We start from the raw sequence: 17,105 nt of genomic DNA, 5'->3' as shown, positions 1-17,105 counted from the left end.
GCTATGACTTTTGTAAGGTAAATATGTTTCTACTATCTGGATTAGAGCACAGTTGCAGAATTGACTAGATTTATCTTTCCTGAGTCCATCTCTACTGCTTATACCTTACCACTTCAACTCCTAAGTTGCTTTCTTGCTTACCCTAGTGAAGAGCCACCACTTCCAGTTCTAGTATCTGACTCTGACAACTCTGACAAAACAGGGGTTAAGCTGGTGTTCACCCACATGGCTCCCTTTCTCTTAGGGCCACTGCATTGTTTTCGTTCACTTGACTAATAGCGGAGAACAATTGAATTTACTCTGTTGCTCCAAACATAAAGCTGGTGTTTTGTAGGTAACACTTTTCTCTGAAAACATCAATAACTGAATGAATTGTAAACAAGCAACTACTGTGAAGTCCCCTACCATGAAGTTTATATCATAGAAATTATGCTTTATTTACTCAGACAAAGCAAAGTCCTGAATATGTAGAACTTTGAGTCTGGCTTCCAGTTCAGAAATTTTGTACTGAGCTTTATGTCAAACAACCAAGGCCCTCAAGAAAGATGTTGCCTTGTTAGTTCTTAATTAATTTGATGAGAATTAGTGGTGAAAATCCAAGTCATTTGTGTTAGTCAATACTTTGACCAGAATGTCTTGACCACAGGTCAGTGACCTGGTTGTGTTTATAAGATAGGGTTTAAACCATCATTTTGAAGGATTAATGAGTTGCTTGCTGATTATGAAAATCCCTTCTCTGTATTGTAACCCATAGTTTGGCATGAAGCAGTTAGGTTTGGGGAGGCCAGATGATGGTGTTCAACGGGTCATTGATGCGCCCTCCTCGTATGTCATGTGACAGTTGGCAATGCTCCTGTGATAGCATCAGGCTGAGTGCCTAGTAAATCATGAGTCTTGTCCAGAAGTTAATACTGCTTGCTGGAGAGCTGGAGCAGAGCCTGTCCAAGGCTAATACACCTTAGTGTCCTGTTCATTTACTCTCAGTTGTTTATCCAGGCTTTATAAACATTATCATAAGCAGCAGCCTGATTAATATGTTTTCCTCTATGTGCTAATTAATAGATGCTATGATGAAGGAAGATCTTTCCAAAATAAAATATTTGAACTCATTAAAAGTGGGTATAGTTCCAAGTCTAAAAACTTTGGGGAATGTGTTATCTCTGTCATATTTGTCTTATGTGGTCTTCTCATCTTAAGGGTTATAGTAATCAAAAAAATCTAACTAGTTTTGCTTTGTTACTTAGCAGAATTCATTTGAAAACATCAGCTGTCATGCTTAAAATATGGTATGTTTTTTAACTATAAAAATATATTTTGATCTTACTTATTTCTGTATGAAATTTCAAAACTTGGAGGTTAGGGCTGTGAGAGCCGGGGAAGTGACCATCAAAAGGAAGTCTTTGACAATAATGAATATGATTAAATGTAAAAACCGTAAATGGCATGCAGCATCCTCTCCCTACCTTCAAAGAAAATGAACCACTGTTTGTTCCCACACAAATCCACTAGTAAATGTCTTACCTGGTATGATGGTTAGCTGTCTGCATGTTCCCTTCCCACGGCAACTTGTGAACAAATCCTGTGCAGTTCATCATTTGTTCCCAGCGTAGAGCCACCGGCCCACGGTAGATCCTCAGTAATGTTTGTAAAAGGAAATTGAATGAGTACCTCTGCTGTACTTTAGTAGAGAAAAGCCCCCAAATTCTTTGTTGTCTTCTGAAATACTGGGCATTATATGTGTTACATGTAATTGTGATATCAAAAATAGAGCCCATAGCTTTTCTGGGAGGCTCAGTAGACAGGTCCATTTCAATAATTAAATAGAATTGTAATGTTTCTTGAATCTTGGTTCATTTTCTTTCCTTTTATATGTATATATTCTGCTATTTCCTTTGTGGCTTGTTTAAATTTATGTGCATATTTCTTTTTCTGCTTTGGCGTTCCCATCTATTTTCAGTCATTGAACACACTTTCCATTTTTTTCTTTCTTTCTTTTTTTCCCCCTTTCTCCTGCATCTTATTTCTGTTATACGGAATTGACAGCATATTGTCAGGGCAGAAATAGTGAAGTATTCGGAAGAAGATAACCAACATACCAGCTCTGCTCAGAGCAGAATCTGTTCAGTACAGTAGTGCAGGTATTAATCGATAAACTATTGCAATTTGTGGGAGGAGGGTGGGGAGAACTGGTGAATGTTATCTTGTTCTTTATGAATAAAAAATTCAAAGATTTATTGTACATTCTTGGGAATTAATATTGCATAAGTCCTGTTCTGGAACTTTGAAAAATTGATCCTTTGCCAGACTTACAACTTAAGGAATTGGGAACAAATTAAAATAACATTTCATTTACTTTCAAATGTATTTGTCTTTATGGTCATGTTTATTACATGTGCAGTGAAGTGGAGAATTGAAGCAGTTATTTCATTATTCTCTCCTTACTGTTTTTCCTGAAATAGCGTGGTAATTGAAAGAGTATTTTTAAAGTTTGCCTTGAATTACCCTTCTTTGTCTGCTTATATGTGCAGACTTAGTAGGAGTTGAAAACAGTTCAGGATTTGTTTTTCCTTAAATTATTACTTAAAGAAGAATGTTAGAGCATGTCGCTAAATTCATTGTTTAAAATATTCCTTGAAGTTGTGTTAGAGGAAAGGAAGAAAAAGTTAAAAATATCTTTTGATTTAAATTATTTTAATCACATGAATGTGAGGTAATATAAGTTTCTCATTATTCTATATTTTGTTAGAGTCATTATTCATGACCCAATAGTGGAGCCATTTGGAACTAAGTCAGGGATTTAGGAGAAAAGTTTTAAAAATTGGAAGAGTTCTGCTCAAAACATTTCTTCCTTATATGTGACTTCTCTTTAATATTTTTATTTCTTCTCACTAACTCACAAATTGATAAACATTTTTAAAAGAGTTATGCCTGAGTATAATAGTATATGGAAATATTAATAAATAATATTTTTACTTTGAAATGATGAGGCCTTATCTATGAATCAAAACTTGTAATGATTAATTTTAAATCCTTTGCTTTAAATTATAACCGGGGTTTAGTTTTTCATATTGATTTGCCAGTTTTTTACTAGACTTGTGATAACTGCATAGATATCATAAAACTAGAGAAGACTAAATTAAAAAATTGCTATTACACCCTTAACAAAACCAACCCCTTCCCCACCCCCCTTCTCCCCCCCCCCCCCAAAAAAAAAAAGAAAATCCTAGCTTGACATGAGTTGGTTCTGGCTGATACTTTTAATATCAGCTTCTGCTTCATTTATGACGTCTGTCATCAGGAGTTCACGAAAGTTCAGAAAATAAAAATATACTTTAAGGAGCTCTTTCTAAATGTTCTGATGTCCTGATAATAACTCTGTTTTCTTTTATGACAGAGAGTGGTGAAGGCAGATATTGTAAACTACAACCAGGAGCCCATGTCAAGAACTGTTAACCCTCCTAGAAGCTCTATGTGTGCAGTTCAGTGAGCACATTTTTCTTTTGTATTGATAGTTCTGACTGCCCTTCGCCTCTGTGTGGGCCCCGAGGACCTCTAGGAACTTGTTTTATCAGTGACCATCTCTGTAGTTCAGTTAACACTTTCCGCTCAACTCGCTTCATCATTGCGTGTTGCCTCAGCCGTAGGCAGCTCCTCTGACTGGAAAGAATTCAACTTTGGGACCACACACTTTGAATTCAGCTTGGAAAGCCCATTCTCTGGAACCAGACTGCTCCATTGAGAAAGAATAATGTTGGCTCTCTTATGGCCTCACTTCTTTTTTCTGTGATGTAAATTTTTGTTCAAACAAATATGAAAACTATCCAGGTCTTGATCATCAGCCAGGATTTTGCTGCAGCACAGTTTCATTCTCTTATCTGAACTCATACCTGGCAAAGTACGCTTCAGAGTGCAAACATCTGAATGAGTAATATATTTTATCTACCGATACTTAAGAAAGGATTCTTTTGCTATCTCTTGTGAGTAAAAATATATAAAGCAGTATCTAACTGAAAATGCTTGAAATAAAGCTATAGTAGAAATATTTTCTTCATTTTTTAAAAAAGCCTAACTTGTTTATATTTTAGCTGTAGCTCACAAAGTAGTGAGTATTTGATAGTGTGTTTTTATTATTGTATCATGGTCATTATGTCTTGTGTAATACTCTGGTTAGATGGTTTTGTGATTCTGATGCTCCATGCGGACTTGCTGTGTGAGAGTCCTCCCAGAATGAGCTGTGACTATTGTTGGATCATTGTGGATCAGACTGTACCTGACGGGCAGATATTTTTCTCCTGCAAATAAATTTATTTAAATTACTTTTGGGGGAGAATTTTCTTTCAGCCACGTCCCCTTTCTTTACAGAAAAGATATATTTGGATACAAATCAATGGTTGTGTGAAGTTTAATAAACATTTGGTCACTTAGAGTTGTTAGGACTTCCCTGCTGGCTCAGCGGGTAAAGAATCTGACTGCAACGCAGGAGACACAGGAGACAGGGGTTCAGTCTCTGGGCCAGGGAGGATCCCCATGGCAACCCGCTCCAGTGTTCTTGCCTGGAGAATGCCACGGACAGAGTCACAGACAGTCGGATATGACTGAGCACACGACCCGTGTTCAGTTGGTAGGTAGGTAGAGCTGTTAGGGAGCTTAGTTGAAGTGATGAAAATCCAGACCTCAAAGCCTGACGTTCAGGGGTTCCATGTCAGTCGCATCCTGCGCCCTGGACACAGCCTCCCACTGTGCCAGCAGAGTCACGGCCACGCGTGGATGCTTTGAGACACGCTGCATTCCTGTCTGCCCTGCACAAGTCCCCCTGCCTGGAATTCCTCCACCCTCTCTGTCTCCCTTCTGCCATTAGCCTTCAGGCACTGTGAAGGCAGGTGGCTTGGTAACAGTTTTGTTTTTTTTGTGCTCGGGCACAGTCCCTGGCATGTGGGTGCACTGTGTTGGCCACATCAAAACAGGATGAATGCTGCCCCTCTGCAAAACGTTTGTCATGCCCACAGCTGTGAGTTCCACATGAGCACCTCCCGGATGGCCATTACCCCCTTCCTGCCTGGGATCATGGTTATTTGTGTCCTTGTGTTTTATTGTTCATAGACCATAAGTTTATTGGAGAACATATCTCTCATTTGGTCTCACATCCTTCAGGAGTGCCTGTCAGGGCACCTTACTCATAGGAGACCTGCCAGAGAGGTATGGAGAAATTTTGGACTTCTGATTTTACAACAGATTTTAGAAAGCTTGCTAATTCCATCTTGTGTGGCTAAAGAAACTGAAGTCTGGAAAGAAAAAGGAACCTGCCAGAGATGGGGAAGCTGCTAGGGGTTCTGGAACTTTGCTTTTTCCATGATCCAGTGGATGTTGGCAATTTGATCTCTGGTTCCTCTGCCTTTTCTAAAACCAGCTTGGACATCAGGAAGTTCACGGTTCACGTATTGCTGAAGCCTGGCTCGGAGAATTTTGAGCATTACTTTACTAGCGTGTGAGATGAGTGCAATTGTGCAGTAGTTTGAACATTCTTTGGCATTGCCTTTCTTTGGGATTGGAATGAAAACGGACCTTTTCCAGTTCAGTGGCCACTGCTGAGTTTTCCAAATTTGCTGGCATATTGAGTGCAGCACTTTCACAGCATCATCTTTGAGGATTTGAAATAGCTCCACTGGAATTCCATCACCTCCACTAGCTTTGTTCATAGTGATGCTTTCTAAGGCCCACTTGACTTCACATTCCAGGATGTCTGGCTGTATGTGAATGATCACACCATTGTGATTATCTTGGTCTTTAAGATCTTTTTTGTACAGTTCTTCCGTGTATTGTTGCCACCTCTTCTTAATATCTTCTGCTTCTGTTAGGTCCATACCATTTCTGTCCTTTATTGAGCCCATCCTTGCATGAAATGTTCCCTTGGTATCTCTAATTTTCTTGAAGAGATCTCTAGTCTTTCCCATTCTGTTGTTTCCCTCTATTTCTTTGCATTGATTGCTGAGGGAGGCTTTCTTAACTCTCCTTGCTATTCTTTGGAACTCTGCATTCAGATGCTTATAGCTTTCCTTTTTTTCTTCTTTGCTTTTTGCTTCTCTTCTTTTCACAGCTATTTGTAAGGCCTCCTCAAACAGCCATTTTGCTTTTTTGCATTTCTTTTCCATGGGGATGGTCTTGATCCCTGTCTCCTGTACAGTGTCACGAACCTCATTCCATAGTTCATCAGGCACTCCATCTATCAGATCTAGTCGCTTTAATCTATTTCTCACTTCCACTGTATAATCATAAGGGATTTGATTTAGGAGAGTGAAAAAGTTGGCTTAAAGCTCAGCATTCAGAAAACGAAGATCATGGCATCCGGTCCCATCACTTCATGGGAAATAGATGGGGAAACAGTGGAAACAGTGTCAGACTTTATTTTTTGGGGCTCCAAAATCACTGCAGATGGTGACTGCAGCCATGAAATTAAAAGATGCTTACTCCTTGGAAGAAAAGTTATGACCAACCTAGATAGTATGTTCAAAAGCAGAGACATTACTTTGCCAACAAAGGTCCGTCTAGCCAAGGCTATGGTTTTTCCTGTGGTCATGTATGGATGTGAGAGTTGGACTGTGAAAAAGGCTGAGCACCGAAGAATTGATGCTTTTGAACTGTGATGTTGAAGAAGACTCTTGAGAGTCCTTTAGACTGCAAGGAGATCCTACCAGTCCATTCTGAAGGAGATCAACCCTGGGATTTGTTTGGAAGGAATGATGCTAAAGCTGAAACTCCAATACTTTGGCCACCTCATGTGAAGAGTTGACTCATTGGAAAAGACTGATGCTGGGAGGGATTGAGGGCAGGAGGAGGAGGGGATGACAGAGGATCAGATGGCTGGATGGCATCACTGACTCGATGGACATGACTTTGAGTGAACTCTGGGAGTTGGTGATGGACAGGGAGGCCTGGTGTGCTGTGATTCATGGGGTCACAAAGAGTCGGACACGACTGAGTGACTGAACTGAACTGAACTGAACTTGGGGTTCTGGCGCTGGGTGAGCAGGACTGCTTCTGATTCTTCTTGCCGTCCCAGCCCTCTGTGGAGGGGCTGCTGCAGTATAATCATATTTAAGAAAAAAGAAAAGGAACTTGACAGAAGTCATGGAATCACAAAGGTAGATCCCATAGGAGATCTTCTATCTCTCAGCTGGGGAGACACTTTTTCAAGAGTGGTTGGAAATTTATGAAATGTAAAAATTATGACTGCTGTATTATTAGGCAGTGAGTTCACTTTTTCCCTAATTTCTGTGTTCTTTTTTTAGCAACTAAGGAATCTTTTAAGCTCTTTTCCAAGGTGGCATGCCCTTCAAGATAGTTCAATTTATCCTTCCTTTCAACATCTATTATATCCCAGTCAGTCTGCTAGGACCTTTAGGAGAATATAAAGTGAGATAGAAGATTTCAACCCTCAGGGACCTTACAATCTAGTACGAGAGATGTTTGTTGTCATTGCTGCTATTTTAAAGCTACGACTGATTGAACTCTACTATTGAACTAAACTTGCCCAAGGCTTTACATTCAGTAAGGGGTGAGGACATGCCCTTTTGATCATTTCGTGTTATTTATATACCTATGTGAAAATTTTGAGGATTTACAAAAGTGGTTTTTTGGGGGTTTTTGTTTGTTTGTTTGTTTGTTTTCAGTCTCGTTATTGTAGTACTAAAATGTGTGACTTAACACTCATATGTGATGGTACAGGCATCTGGAGGAGACAGAAAAGACAAAAAGATCTGGGATCAGACCAAAATACTTGAGTTGTGTGTTTTAAAGTCAGAGCACTGAATGGGACTGAATGGCCTTCATGGGCTTGCTCTGTCTGGTACACATCCAAGAACTTGTCACAGGAGCTGTTTTATTTGCACACCAGTCATGAGAAGGTGTATTGCAGTTCCTTTCGTTGACGTGGGGATGTGGAAGCATGGAGTAAGTGATTGTACCAAGCCCCTCCTCCAGTAAGTGGTAGGGTCAGGATCCACATAAACCGTTTCTGAGGTAGGTCAGACCAGGCCAAGTACTTAACTAGGTTACCTTCCATTAGAAAAGATCACGCAGCTGGCCTTCCTGGGCCTTGACTAGGCCTGGGTGTTAACGTTGCTCATTTGCAAAGTGGTAATGGCTAACTCTGGTCCACCCACTTTCTCACACTGACCATCTAGACCTGCAAGCAGTGCGTGTCGAGAGAGGCTGATAATCAGTTGCTAAGTTGTGTCCAACTCTGCCACCCATGGACTACAGCATGCCAGGCTTCCTTGTACTCCACTGTCTCCTGAAGTTTGCTCTCAAGTTCATGTCCATCGAGTCGGTGATGCCATCTAACCATATTATCCTCTGCCTCCCTCTTCTTTTGCCTTCAGTCTTTCCCAGCATTAGGGTCTTTTCCAATGAGTTGGCTCTTCGTATCAGTGGCCAGAGTATTGGAGCTTCAGCTTTAGCATCAACCCTTCCAATAAATATTCAAGGTTGATTTCCTTTAGGATTGACTGGTTTGAGGCTAATGGGTATATTTGCCCTCTGATCACTGAGGTGAGGACGAAAAAATGCATTCCCTGCATTTGATCTCCTTGGTCTTCTGTCTTTCCCCTCTAAGCCTGACCAGTCAGTGAGAGCCGTTTGGCTCAAGGAGAGCAGGCACAGTGAACGTGCTGTAGAGGACAGGGCCGAAGCAGATTTCTGAATTCCATATTACAGTTTTCCCCACCCCTCGGGTGTTATTTTTGAAACAGAAGCATTGGATTGATGCTTATTTTACTTTGACTGTTACCTCTCCTGTCCACACTTTTTAATTTAAAAAATTACAAGTCTTTCCATCTAGTTTTAGGCACTTTGTCTCCTGAAGACGCATGCTATAAAGTTTCAAACACATTGTGGTCACTTCTGGTGCTTATTGAACTTTTTGAAAACACAAAAGCCAGAACTGGCCATTGGATGCTGTCTTTCAAGTGCACCCTCTATTATGTGTGGCAAACCACTCTGGAGTGGTTTTTGGAGTGGCCCAAAGAACCCCTCCTGTGACTGCTTTATTATTCCAGGAGGAGGTAAGCCAGGGCCCTTTAAAGTTGATCACTGAAACAATGCGATGGGGCATAATAATGTGTGTGTGTCGTTTAAAAATAGAAAAGTTTTCTGGCCATAACCCATGCTGGTGATTGGTGCAGTGCTGGACATCCTGAGAGAATGCTCACAGGATTCAGAGGAAATGGAAATGCAGACCCATAGAGCATCATGGCCGACATCTGTTGGCCTCCTCCCCAGCATCACGTCGCCACTTCTCCCAGCAACAGTCATCTCCCGGTTTCCTGGTGGAGCCCTCCTCCATTTTCAGCTCCCAGGGCTCAAGGGAGTGCATTCTCATTGGCTTAACCCTATTAGGATATTCATTTCTCTTGGCCTCAGTGATTGGCTCAGAAGTGAGTGGTTAATTCCATCAGAGCTAATGAAACTGGAGAGGACTTTGCTGAAGTTTCTGAAAAAGAAACAAGAAAGCTTTCATTGCCTGAAGTTTGCAGACGACACTCTGCCTGCTGGGCTCGAATGAGAAAGCTGTAGCCCCTTAGCAGCTCTCTGAAGGGTGATCCTGCCCAAGTACAGGGTTGACACTGAGGGAGCGAGGTGAGAAGTGGGGAGAACCCCTGTCCCCAGCACTGAGCTCCAGGTCACGCCATGCCATGAATCGTTTCCTTTATCCTTCTTGGGGCAATGTTACTTCATTTTTTCTGTTACTTCTTACATAAAAGTGTTAAGTAGGTAGAATAGGAAATAGGAGTCCAAAATGGCGGTGGCTAAAAAACAAGGAAGGGAAAAGCCCATGAAAATAGAACAAAGGAAGGTCCGAGGACCAGAGTGAAGACCTCAGGTAGAACAAAGAGCATTCCTGGCTAGCCCAGTTTACACAGGGCAGGCCCAGGGGGAGGAGAAACATGTAAAAAGAGGAGCCAAAGAGCCAGGGATTGGCCTCTCACTTGCACATGCTCTTTCTCTCTCTCTCTTTTCACATCTTTTGGGTTGGCATGCCCCCATGCCTCAAGGATGTATTTTCCTTTATTTTCTAAATAAAACCGAGGAAGCTATAACACTGTCCCAGAGCTTTGACGCACCAAGGGCTTTAATGTCCATCACTTCAAATTTTTGTTGAGAGGAGACGCAACTGAGGAGAATACACTTGCCTAACAAAAACATCAAAGATGGACAAGATCTGTGTTTGGTCCTTAAGCTCTTCCTCTAGGCACATGTATAACTCATCAAAATGTAATTAGGCTGTTAAATGCTTCCATAAAACTGTTAATACACAGGAAGGTATGGCTTGCTGCTGCTGCTGCTGCTAAGGCACCTCAGTCGTGTCTGACTCTGTGCAGCCCCATAGATGGCAGCCCACCAAGCTCCCCCGTCCCTGGGATTCTCCAGGCAAGAACACTGGAGTGGGTTGCCATTTCCTTCTCCAATGAATGAAAGTGAAAAGTGAAAGTGAAGTCTCTCAGTTGTATCCAACTCTTAGTGACCCCATGGGCTGCAGCCTACCAGGCTCCTCCATCCATGGGATTTTCCAGGCAGGAGTACTGGAGTGGGTTGCCATTGCCTTCTCCCGGGTGTGCCTTAGTGAGTGAAAAAATGGATTTCCGATAACAGGACTCAGGGTCAACAATATGACTACCTCATAAAAGACTGAATCATGTAATCTTTTTCAGTTCAGTCGCTCAGTCGTGTCCGACTCTTTGCAACCTCATGAACCACAGCACGCCAGGCCTCCCTGTCCATCACCAACTCCCGGAGCCTACCCAAACTCATGTCTATTGAGTCGGTGATGCCATCCAACCATCTCATCCTCTGTTGTCCCCTTCTCCTCCTGCCTTCAATCATTCCCAGCATCAGGTGGCCTTTTCAAATGAGTCAGCTCTTCACATCAGGTGGCCAAACTATTGGAGTTTCAGCTTCAACATCAGTCCTTCCAGTGAACATTCAGGACTGATCTCCTTTTTACTAATTTTTATTGCAGTAGAGTTGCTTTATGATGTTGTGTTGCTTTCTGCTGTACAGCAAAGTGAATCAGCTGTCTGTATACATATATCCCCTTGTTTTTGAATTTCCTTCCCATTCAGGCCTCCACAAAGCATTGAGCAGATAGAGTTCCCTGTGCAGTACAGTAGGTTCTCATTAGTTATCTGTTTTATACACAGCAGTGTGTGTATGTCAGTCCCAATCTCCAAATTCATCCCACCCTTCCTTCCCCACTTTGTGTCCATACGTTGACTCATGTAATCTTCAGTTCAGTTCAGTTGCTCAGTCGTGTCCGACTCTTTGTGACCCCATGAATTGCAGCATGCCAGGCCTCCCTGTCCATCACCATCTCCTGGAGTTCACTCAGACTCACGTTCATCGAGTCCATGATGCCTTCCAGCCATCTCATCCTGGGTCATCCCCTTCTCCTCCTGCCCCCAATCCCTCCCAGCATCAGAGTCTTTTCCAATGAGTCAACTCTTTGCATGAGGTGTCCAAAGTACTGGAGCTTCAGCTTTAGCATCATTCCTTCCAAAGAAATCCCAGGGTTGATCTTCATGTAATCTTAGGCTATGTCAATACAGAAAGAGGCTCTGTTCTCTGAGTTGGTTTGTGCAGATCAGCTGAAGAATATTGATTCAGTAAGCCTAGGGTGAAATTTGAGGCTTTGCATCTGTAACAAGCTGCAAAGTGATCCTAGTGCTGATGCTGGCTTTTGGATTGCACTTTGAATTGCAAGAGATTAGAGCATGCCTGCATTATTTTTTTTCCTCTTATGAGTGCTCCTCTTTTCAGATGCGTGCATGCTCAGTTGTATCTGACTCTTTGCAACCCCATAGACTGTAGCCCGCCAGGCTCCTCTGTCCACGGAATTTTCCAGGCAAGAATACTAGAGTGGGTTGCCATTTCCTTCTCCAGGGGCTCTTTCCAACCCAGGGATAGAGCCCATGTCTCCTGCATCATCTTGCATTGATTGGCAGGTGGATTCTTTACCACTGTGCCACCTGGGAAGCCCCTCTTTAAGAAGGTGGTTTCTGATTATGGTGTCCTAAGAAGCCGTGTCCTAAGAAACAGATGAAGACAGACAGTGGGCTTAACATGGAAAAGAGAAGGCCTCAGGGTCTCTGATGATGGTTTCCAAATTGATGAAAGAACTGCTTTAGAAAAAGGTTCAACTTCCAATATGGAACCTATAGAACTCTAGATATAGGATAGGTAGATAGAAGCTATAGAAAGGATTTTGATCCAGCCCAAGAAAGAACCTTGCAAACATCCGTTTTATGCATTAGAAATGTGTCACATTGCAGGGCTACAAACGCATATGGCATCAGGGGCTAGGAGGTAAGTAATACAAAGCAGTTAAGAATAGACAGCAGGGAGTGGGCTGAAATTTGGAGAGCATGTGCCCACCTAGAGCCACCCAATCCCATTTTTAAAGTTACATTGGCCAAATAAAACCTGTATATAGATAAGGCCACTGCCAGTGTGTATAGAATCACTGGGCTAACTAGAAAAAAATGTTCCTTTCTCACACCACTTTATTTCCCTCTTTTAGAAGACTGTCACACTGTTTTGATAGAACAGATCACTATATTATCCTGGAAAATGGGTGATTGAATCTACAAGACCTGTGATGTGAATGGCAGCTCTATTGATGGGGGGATTCAGCCTTTGGGATCACACCCTCAGTGTCTGGATGTGAAGCTGATGAAACTGGGAGAGAAAATTACTTGTCAAGGTCTTTCAGAGAGCAGAAGCGATGTTCAGGCCCTAGGGACTGAGATGCCTAGGGACATGGTCTCTGCCCTCAACTTAGCAGGGCACCCTCCCTGGTCTCAGGAGAGGGTCCATCGTGGTAAACGGTGGGCAGGGTACTAAGAGCAGCTCCGTTCCTCCAGGCAGGCCGGGGTGACGGGGTGGTCAGACAGATTGCCCAGGGAAGTGATGCTCAGCCTCATGGCCTTGAGGGAGACAACTCTTTCAGCACCTCCATCCCTGGGAAGCCAGCCTTTCAGTGGAGCAGGGCCTCAGGGCTGAACTCGGAACCGCATTTATCCCATCCTGCCTGGCCCTTCATTTCGTCAGTTTGCCACATTGGAGAGCAGGAAATGACTCTGCTTTAAAACGCTGCTTCCAAGTGGGTTGGAAGCACTGAATGTTCTTAGGCCTCTGACGCTGTAGATTGAAGCAGACACAGGGCTGGTGATGAGGGTGAGGGAGGCGTTTATTGTTGCCACTGTGCGCGCACCGGCTCGGCGAGCCACTGGCACCTCAGCCTTGCGAGCCGGCCTCCTTCACCCTTCCTTAACCTGCATCCACAGGTTGCATGGGATAGGACACCTGGACACGGTGTCTCGTGGGCATCCTTTTCCACTGCTGCCTTCATTCCCCGCTTGCGAATGTTCCAAAAGCCTGCTGAACTTGACTCATGGGTTTGAATCAAGTCACTCTTGTTCCAAACTCCCCATGGCTCCTCATGACCTTTTCCATCAAAGGAAAATGACTTCCTCAGCTAGATACTCAGAATCCTCTCGCAGCTTCCCTGTCCTTCCTTCTAAAACGTCTGTTCATCTTCAACTCTGGTAACTGACTTTGTTCTGTTACAGCAAGTGGTTGCTCACTGCTGTGGCTCCACTGGGATTTCCTGTAGGGAAAGAGTTATAAACCCTAGCAGAGACGAGTTAGAAAATGTGCTGCTTCTCCCGGCTCAGAAACCCACTGGCTGTATGACTGGTCAAACCGCTTAACGTCTCTGAGCCGGTTCTTGGGGCTCCTTTGTGAGTACAGTTATATGTCTGTGTTATCGTCACTCTGGCTTATAAAGAATGCAGTGCAGATACACCAAGCCCTTTATAAACATCTCCTCCTTTGATGGATGGGTTACTCAGCCTTCAAGACGGCCCCCGTGATCTTTGCCACCAATTTGCCAGCCCTTGGACGCAGTTGGCTTGGAAGCGAACTCTGGCTTTATCTGACTCCAACTTTGGCAGATACCTCCAGCTAGAAGCACCCAGCTGAGGTCCCCCCAAATTCCTGGTCTGCAGAAACTGTGAGATAATAAGTCATTATTGTTCTTTTAAGCCATTAAGTCTTGGAGTAGTTTGCTTTATAGTAATAGGTGACTAATACTGTGGGTACTTGTGTTACCTTTGATAGACAGGGAAACTGAGACTCAGGGCAGTTTAATATCCTAAGGTGGTATACCTGGGGAGTTATGGAACAGTGATCCAAACCCAGGTCTGCCTGGCTCAGCAGCCTGACTTCTTAGCCATCATGTTGTCCCCCTCACTTAGTATTATACCATCCCTGTGCCCCCATTCATAGTAAATGCTTATTAAACAGTTTCAAGTGAATGAACAAACTGTTTTCATGACTGAATATATAAATGAATTACATGAATGTATATTAACAGAGAGGAGCCTGTAAAAATAAAGAAAGAATATTTGCAATCTCTATTAAATCAAGTTGGAATTAGCCTAGTTTCTTCAAATGTTTTGATCTCCAAATGAAAATAGCTCTATCATTTGTCCTTGCTGTAGAAGCACAATAAAATACTTATTGCAGAGAAAAATAAAGAAATTAAAATCACTCCCACCCTGCTCATTATTGTTGACATTTTGGTGAAAAATAATCTTCCAAATATGCATGAATACACGTGTCCAGGAGCTATATTTAAAATGTATTATATTAAATAACTCACTTTGAAATTTGCTTTTCTCAATAAAAGTGATAAGAGACATCTTCCAAATCCATAAACAAATGCACATTGTCATTTTTAGTGGCTTTAGAGTTTTCAAGAGTAGAAAAGAAGAAAATGGAAGTTGTTCAGTTGTGTCTAATTCTTTGCAACCCTATGGACTGTAGCCCACCAGGCTTCTCTGTCCATGGGATTTCCCAGGCAAGAATACTGGAGTGGGTAACCATTCTCTTCTCCAGGGGATCTTTCCAACCCAGGGGTTAAACCCAGGTCTCCCACGTTGCAGGCAGATTCTATACCATCTGAGCTACCAGGGAAGCCTTTAATAATAGTGAAAACACGGGGCAGGGGAAATAGCCATAGATTGTGGATATTGGACTAAATTATCTAGGCCTTCTGCAATCTATGGGCATTTTTCCCCCAAATTTTCACTATTTTTATAATGTATGCTTTGTCGAACATCCTTTTCTGTTTTCCTTTATATATTTATCCTTGAGATAAATTCCTAGAAGTAGCATAGCTTGTTCAAATGGTAGTTTGAGAGTATTTTATGTATTTTTTAAAAAATTTGCCAAACCACACTTCAGAAATATTGTACAACTTATCCTACTGATGGCGAATGAAAGTGTTCACCTCCCCATGACCTTGGCAACATTAGAGATAGTAAATTCCTCATGCAGATGTAGGGACTTCGCTGACCTGTTCAGCCCTCTGCCTGGCCCTGGTGTGGACCGATTTTCACCAACATCCATGAGCCAAGGCAGATGCAGTATCTCTGTGGTCGTGAAGACTCGTCCTACAGGGATGTTTTCCCGGTGCCTCTATTTTGGTCTTAACATATTTCAGTCACGTCACATGGTTTCTTATACGCCCAGCAAATAGCCTTAGAAATCTTGAGTTCACCATCGTTTACTCTAACTTGAATAAAGTCACAGCACACAAGTGGCTTATTAAAACAAAACTAACTCACCTTCCATAAAAGGAGCCTTTGTTTTCCTTATTTTTCTCTCCCTTCCTCTGTCTGAAGCCTCATGCCTTCCCCCTGCAACTCCTTCCGCCCTCCTAGCCCCCCACCAAGCAGCAGTTACCAAGCCATCTTGTGCCTTTTGCTCAGACGTGGACATGAACCCTCCAGCCCTCCATCTGACCACAGCTACACTGGAGGCCCTGGGCTAGAAGCACCAGCTCTGAGCTCATGGCACCCCCAGGCCACCCAGGATTCTAAGGCCAAGATCCCTGTTGTTTGTATCTCCCTGGCGCCTGGCGCTGAAGAAGCACTCAATAAAGGTTTATTGAATGAATGAAACCTATCTCTGTTGTAGGTTGTCATGAGCAACGAAACAACCCAGAGGATGAGCTGGGAGGAGCTCTGTCCTGGAGACTGCCAACTCAGAGACTGACTTTGTCTCTGCAACCGACTGGCTGTGTGACCATGGGCTAATTCCTCTCCTTTGTCAGGCTCCGTTTCTTTATCTGAAGTTAATTTGTTAGATGCGATCAGTGGTTTCCAAACCTGTTGTCATCAGAGTCACCTGGAAAGCTTTAAAACAAAAATACTGATCTGGGGGCTCCACCCCCCCCCGCCCCCCGCCCAATGCAGAGTCCTGGAGGAGAAAATGGCAACCCATTCCAGTATTCTTGCCTGGAAAATCCCATGGACAGAGGAACCTGGTGGGCTACAGTCCACGGGGTCGTAACAAGCGACTAAGCATGCACACACACTTCTCTCTGTGTATCTGCTTCTCCCTTACGTGGCCAAGAACATGTTGCCAGCTTTGAGGCTTCTGTTTGCAGATCTGTAAAATGGGGATGGATAACCACAGAAAGTGCCCTGACAACTAACTCCATGGGGCTGAAAAGAGACTATGGGGGAGACGGACCTCAAAAACTTATAAGAATGCCAAACATGTGCATGAACTATTGGCCTCTTCTGTCTGCTTTTCTCAGTGTGACTTGAGGTCCGGTTTTGAATAGCCAAACGTGGGGCTTCCGTAGTGGCTCAGATGGTAAAAGAATTTGCCTGCAACGCAGGAGACCCAGGTTTGATCCCTGGGTTGGGAAGATGCCCTGGAGAAGGAAATGGCAACCCATTCCAGTATTCTTGCCTGGAAAATCCCATGGACAGAGGAACCTGGTGGGCTACAGTCCACGGGGTCGTAACAAGTGACTAAGCATGCACACACACTTCTCTCTGTGTATCTGCTTCTCCCTTACGTGGCCAAGAACATGTTGCCAGCTTTGAGGCTTCTGTTTGCAGATCTGTAAAATGGGGATGGATAACCACAGAAAGTGCCCTGACAACTAACTCCATGGGGCTGAAAAGAGACTATGGGGGAGACGGACCTCAAAAACTTATAAGAATGCCAAACATGTGCATGAACTATTGGCCTCT

The 17,105-nt window shown here is 43.2% G+C and overlaps 1 protein-coding gene across 6 annotated transcripts in view; it reads left to right on the top strand.

The window, feature by feature from the left end:
• RAB28 (RAB28, member RAS oncogene family) overlaps positions 1-17,105 on the top strand; it is a 154,267-nt gene that overhangs the window by 95,542 nt on the left and 41,620 nt on the right. The window contains exons 7-8 of one of the 6 annotated variants that reach the window (XM_069594701.1): positions 2,044-2,138; positions 3,395-4,316. The exons of 1 other annotated variant lie outside the window; for it this stretch is intronic. In XM_069594701.1, the coding sequence (XP_069450802.1) occupies positions 2,044-2,133 (90 nt within the window). In that variant the 3' untranslated portion in view covers positions 2,134-2,138; positions 3,395-4,316. Of the gene's footprint in view, positions 1-1,247; positions 1,296-2,043; positions 2,139-3,394; positions 4,317-16,035; positions 16,848-17,105 lie in introns of those variants that run through there. 4 more of the 6 variants (XR_011257862.1, XR_011257863.1, XM_069594700.1 and 1 more) reach the window with 4 other exon arrangements.

The sequence above is a fragment of the Ovis canadensis genome, chromosome 6, assembly GCF_042477335.2.
Source record: "Ovis canadensis isolate MfBH-ARS-UI-01 breed Bighorn chromosome 6, ARS-UI_OviCan_v2, whole genome shotgun sequence".
In the NCBI taxonomy this organism is placed as follows: domain Eukaryota; kingdom Metazoa; phylum Chordata; class Mammalia; order Artiodactyla; family Bovidae; genus Ovis; species Ovis canadensis.
Note: the sequence above shows the minus strand (reverse complement) of the source record. Positions and strands in the feature narration are given on the sequence as shown.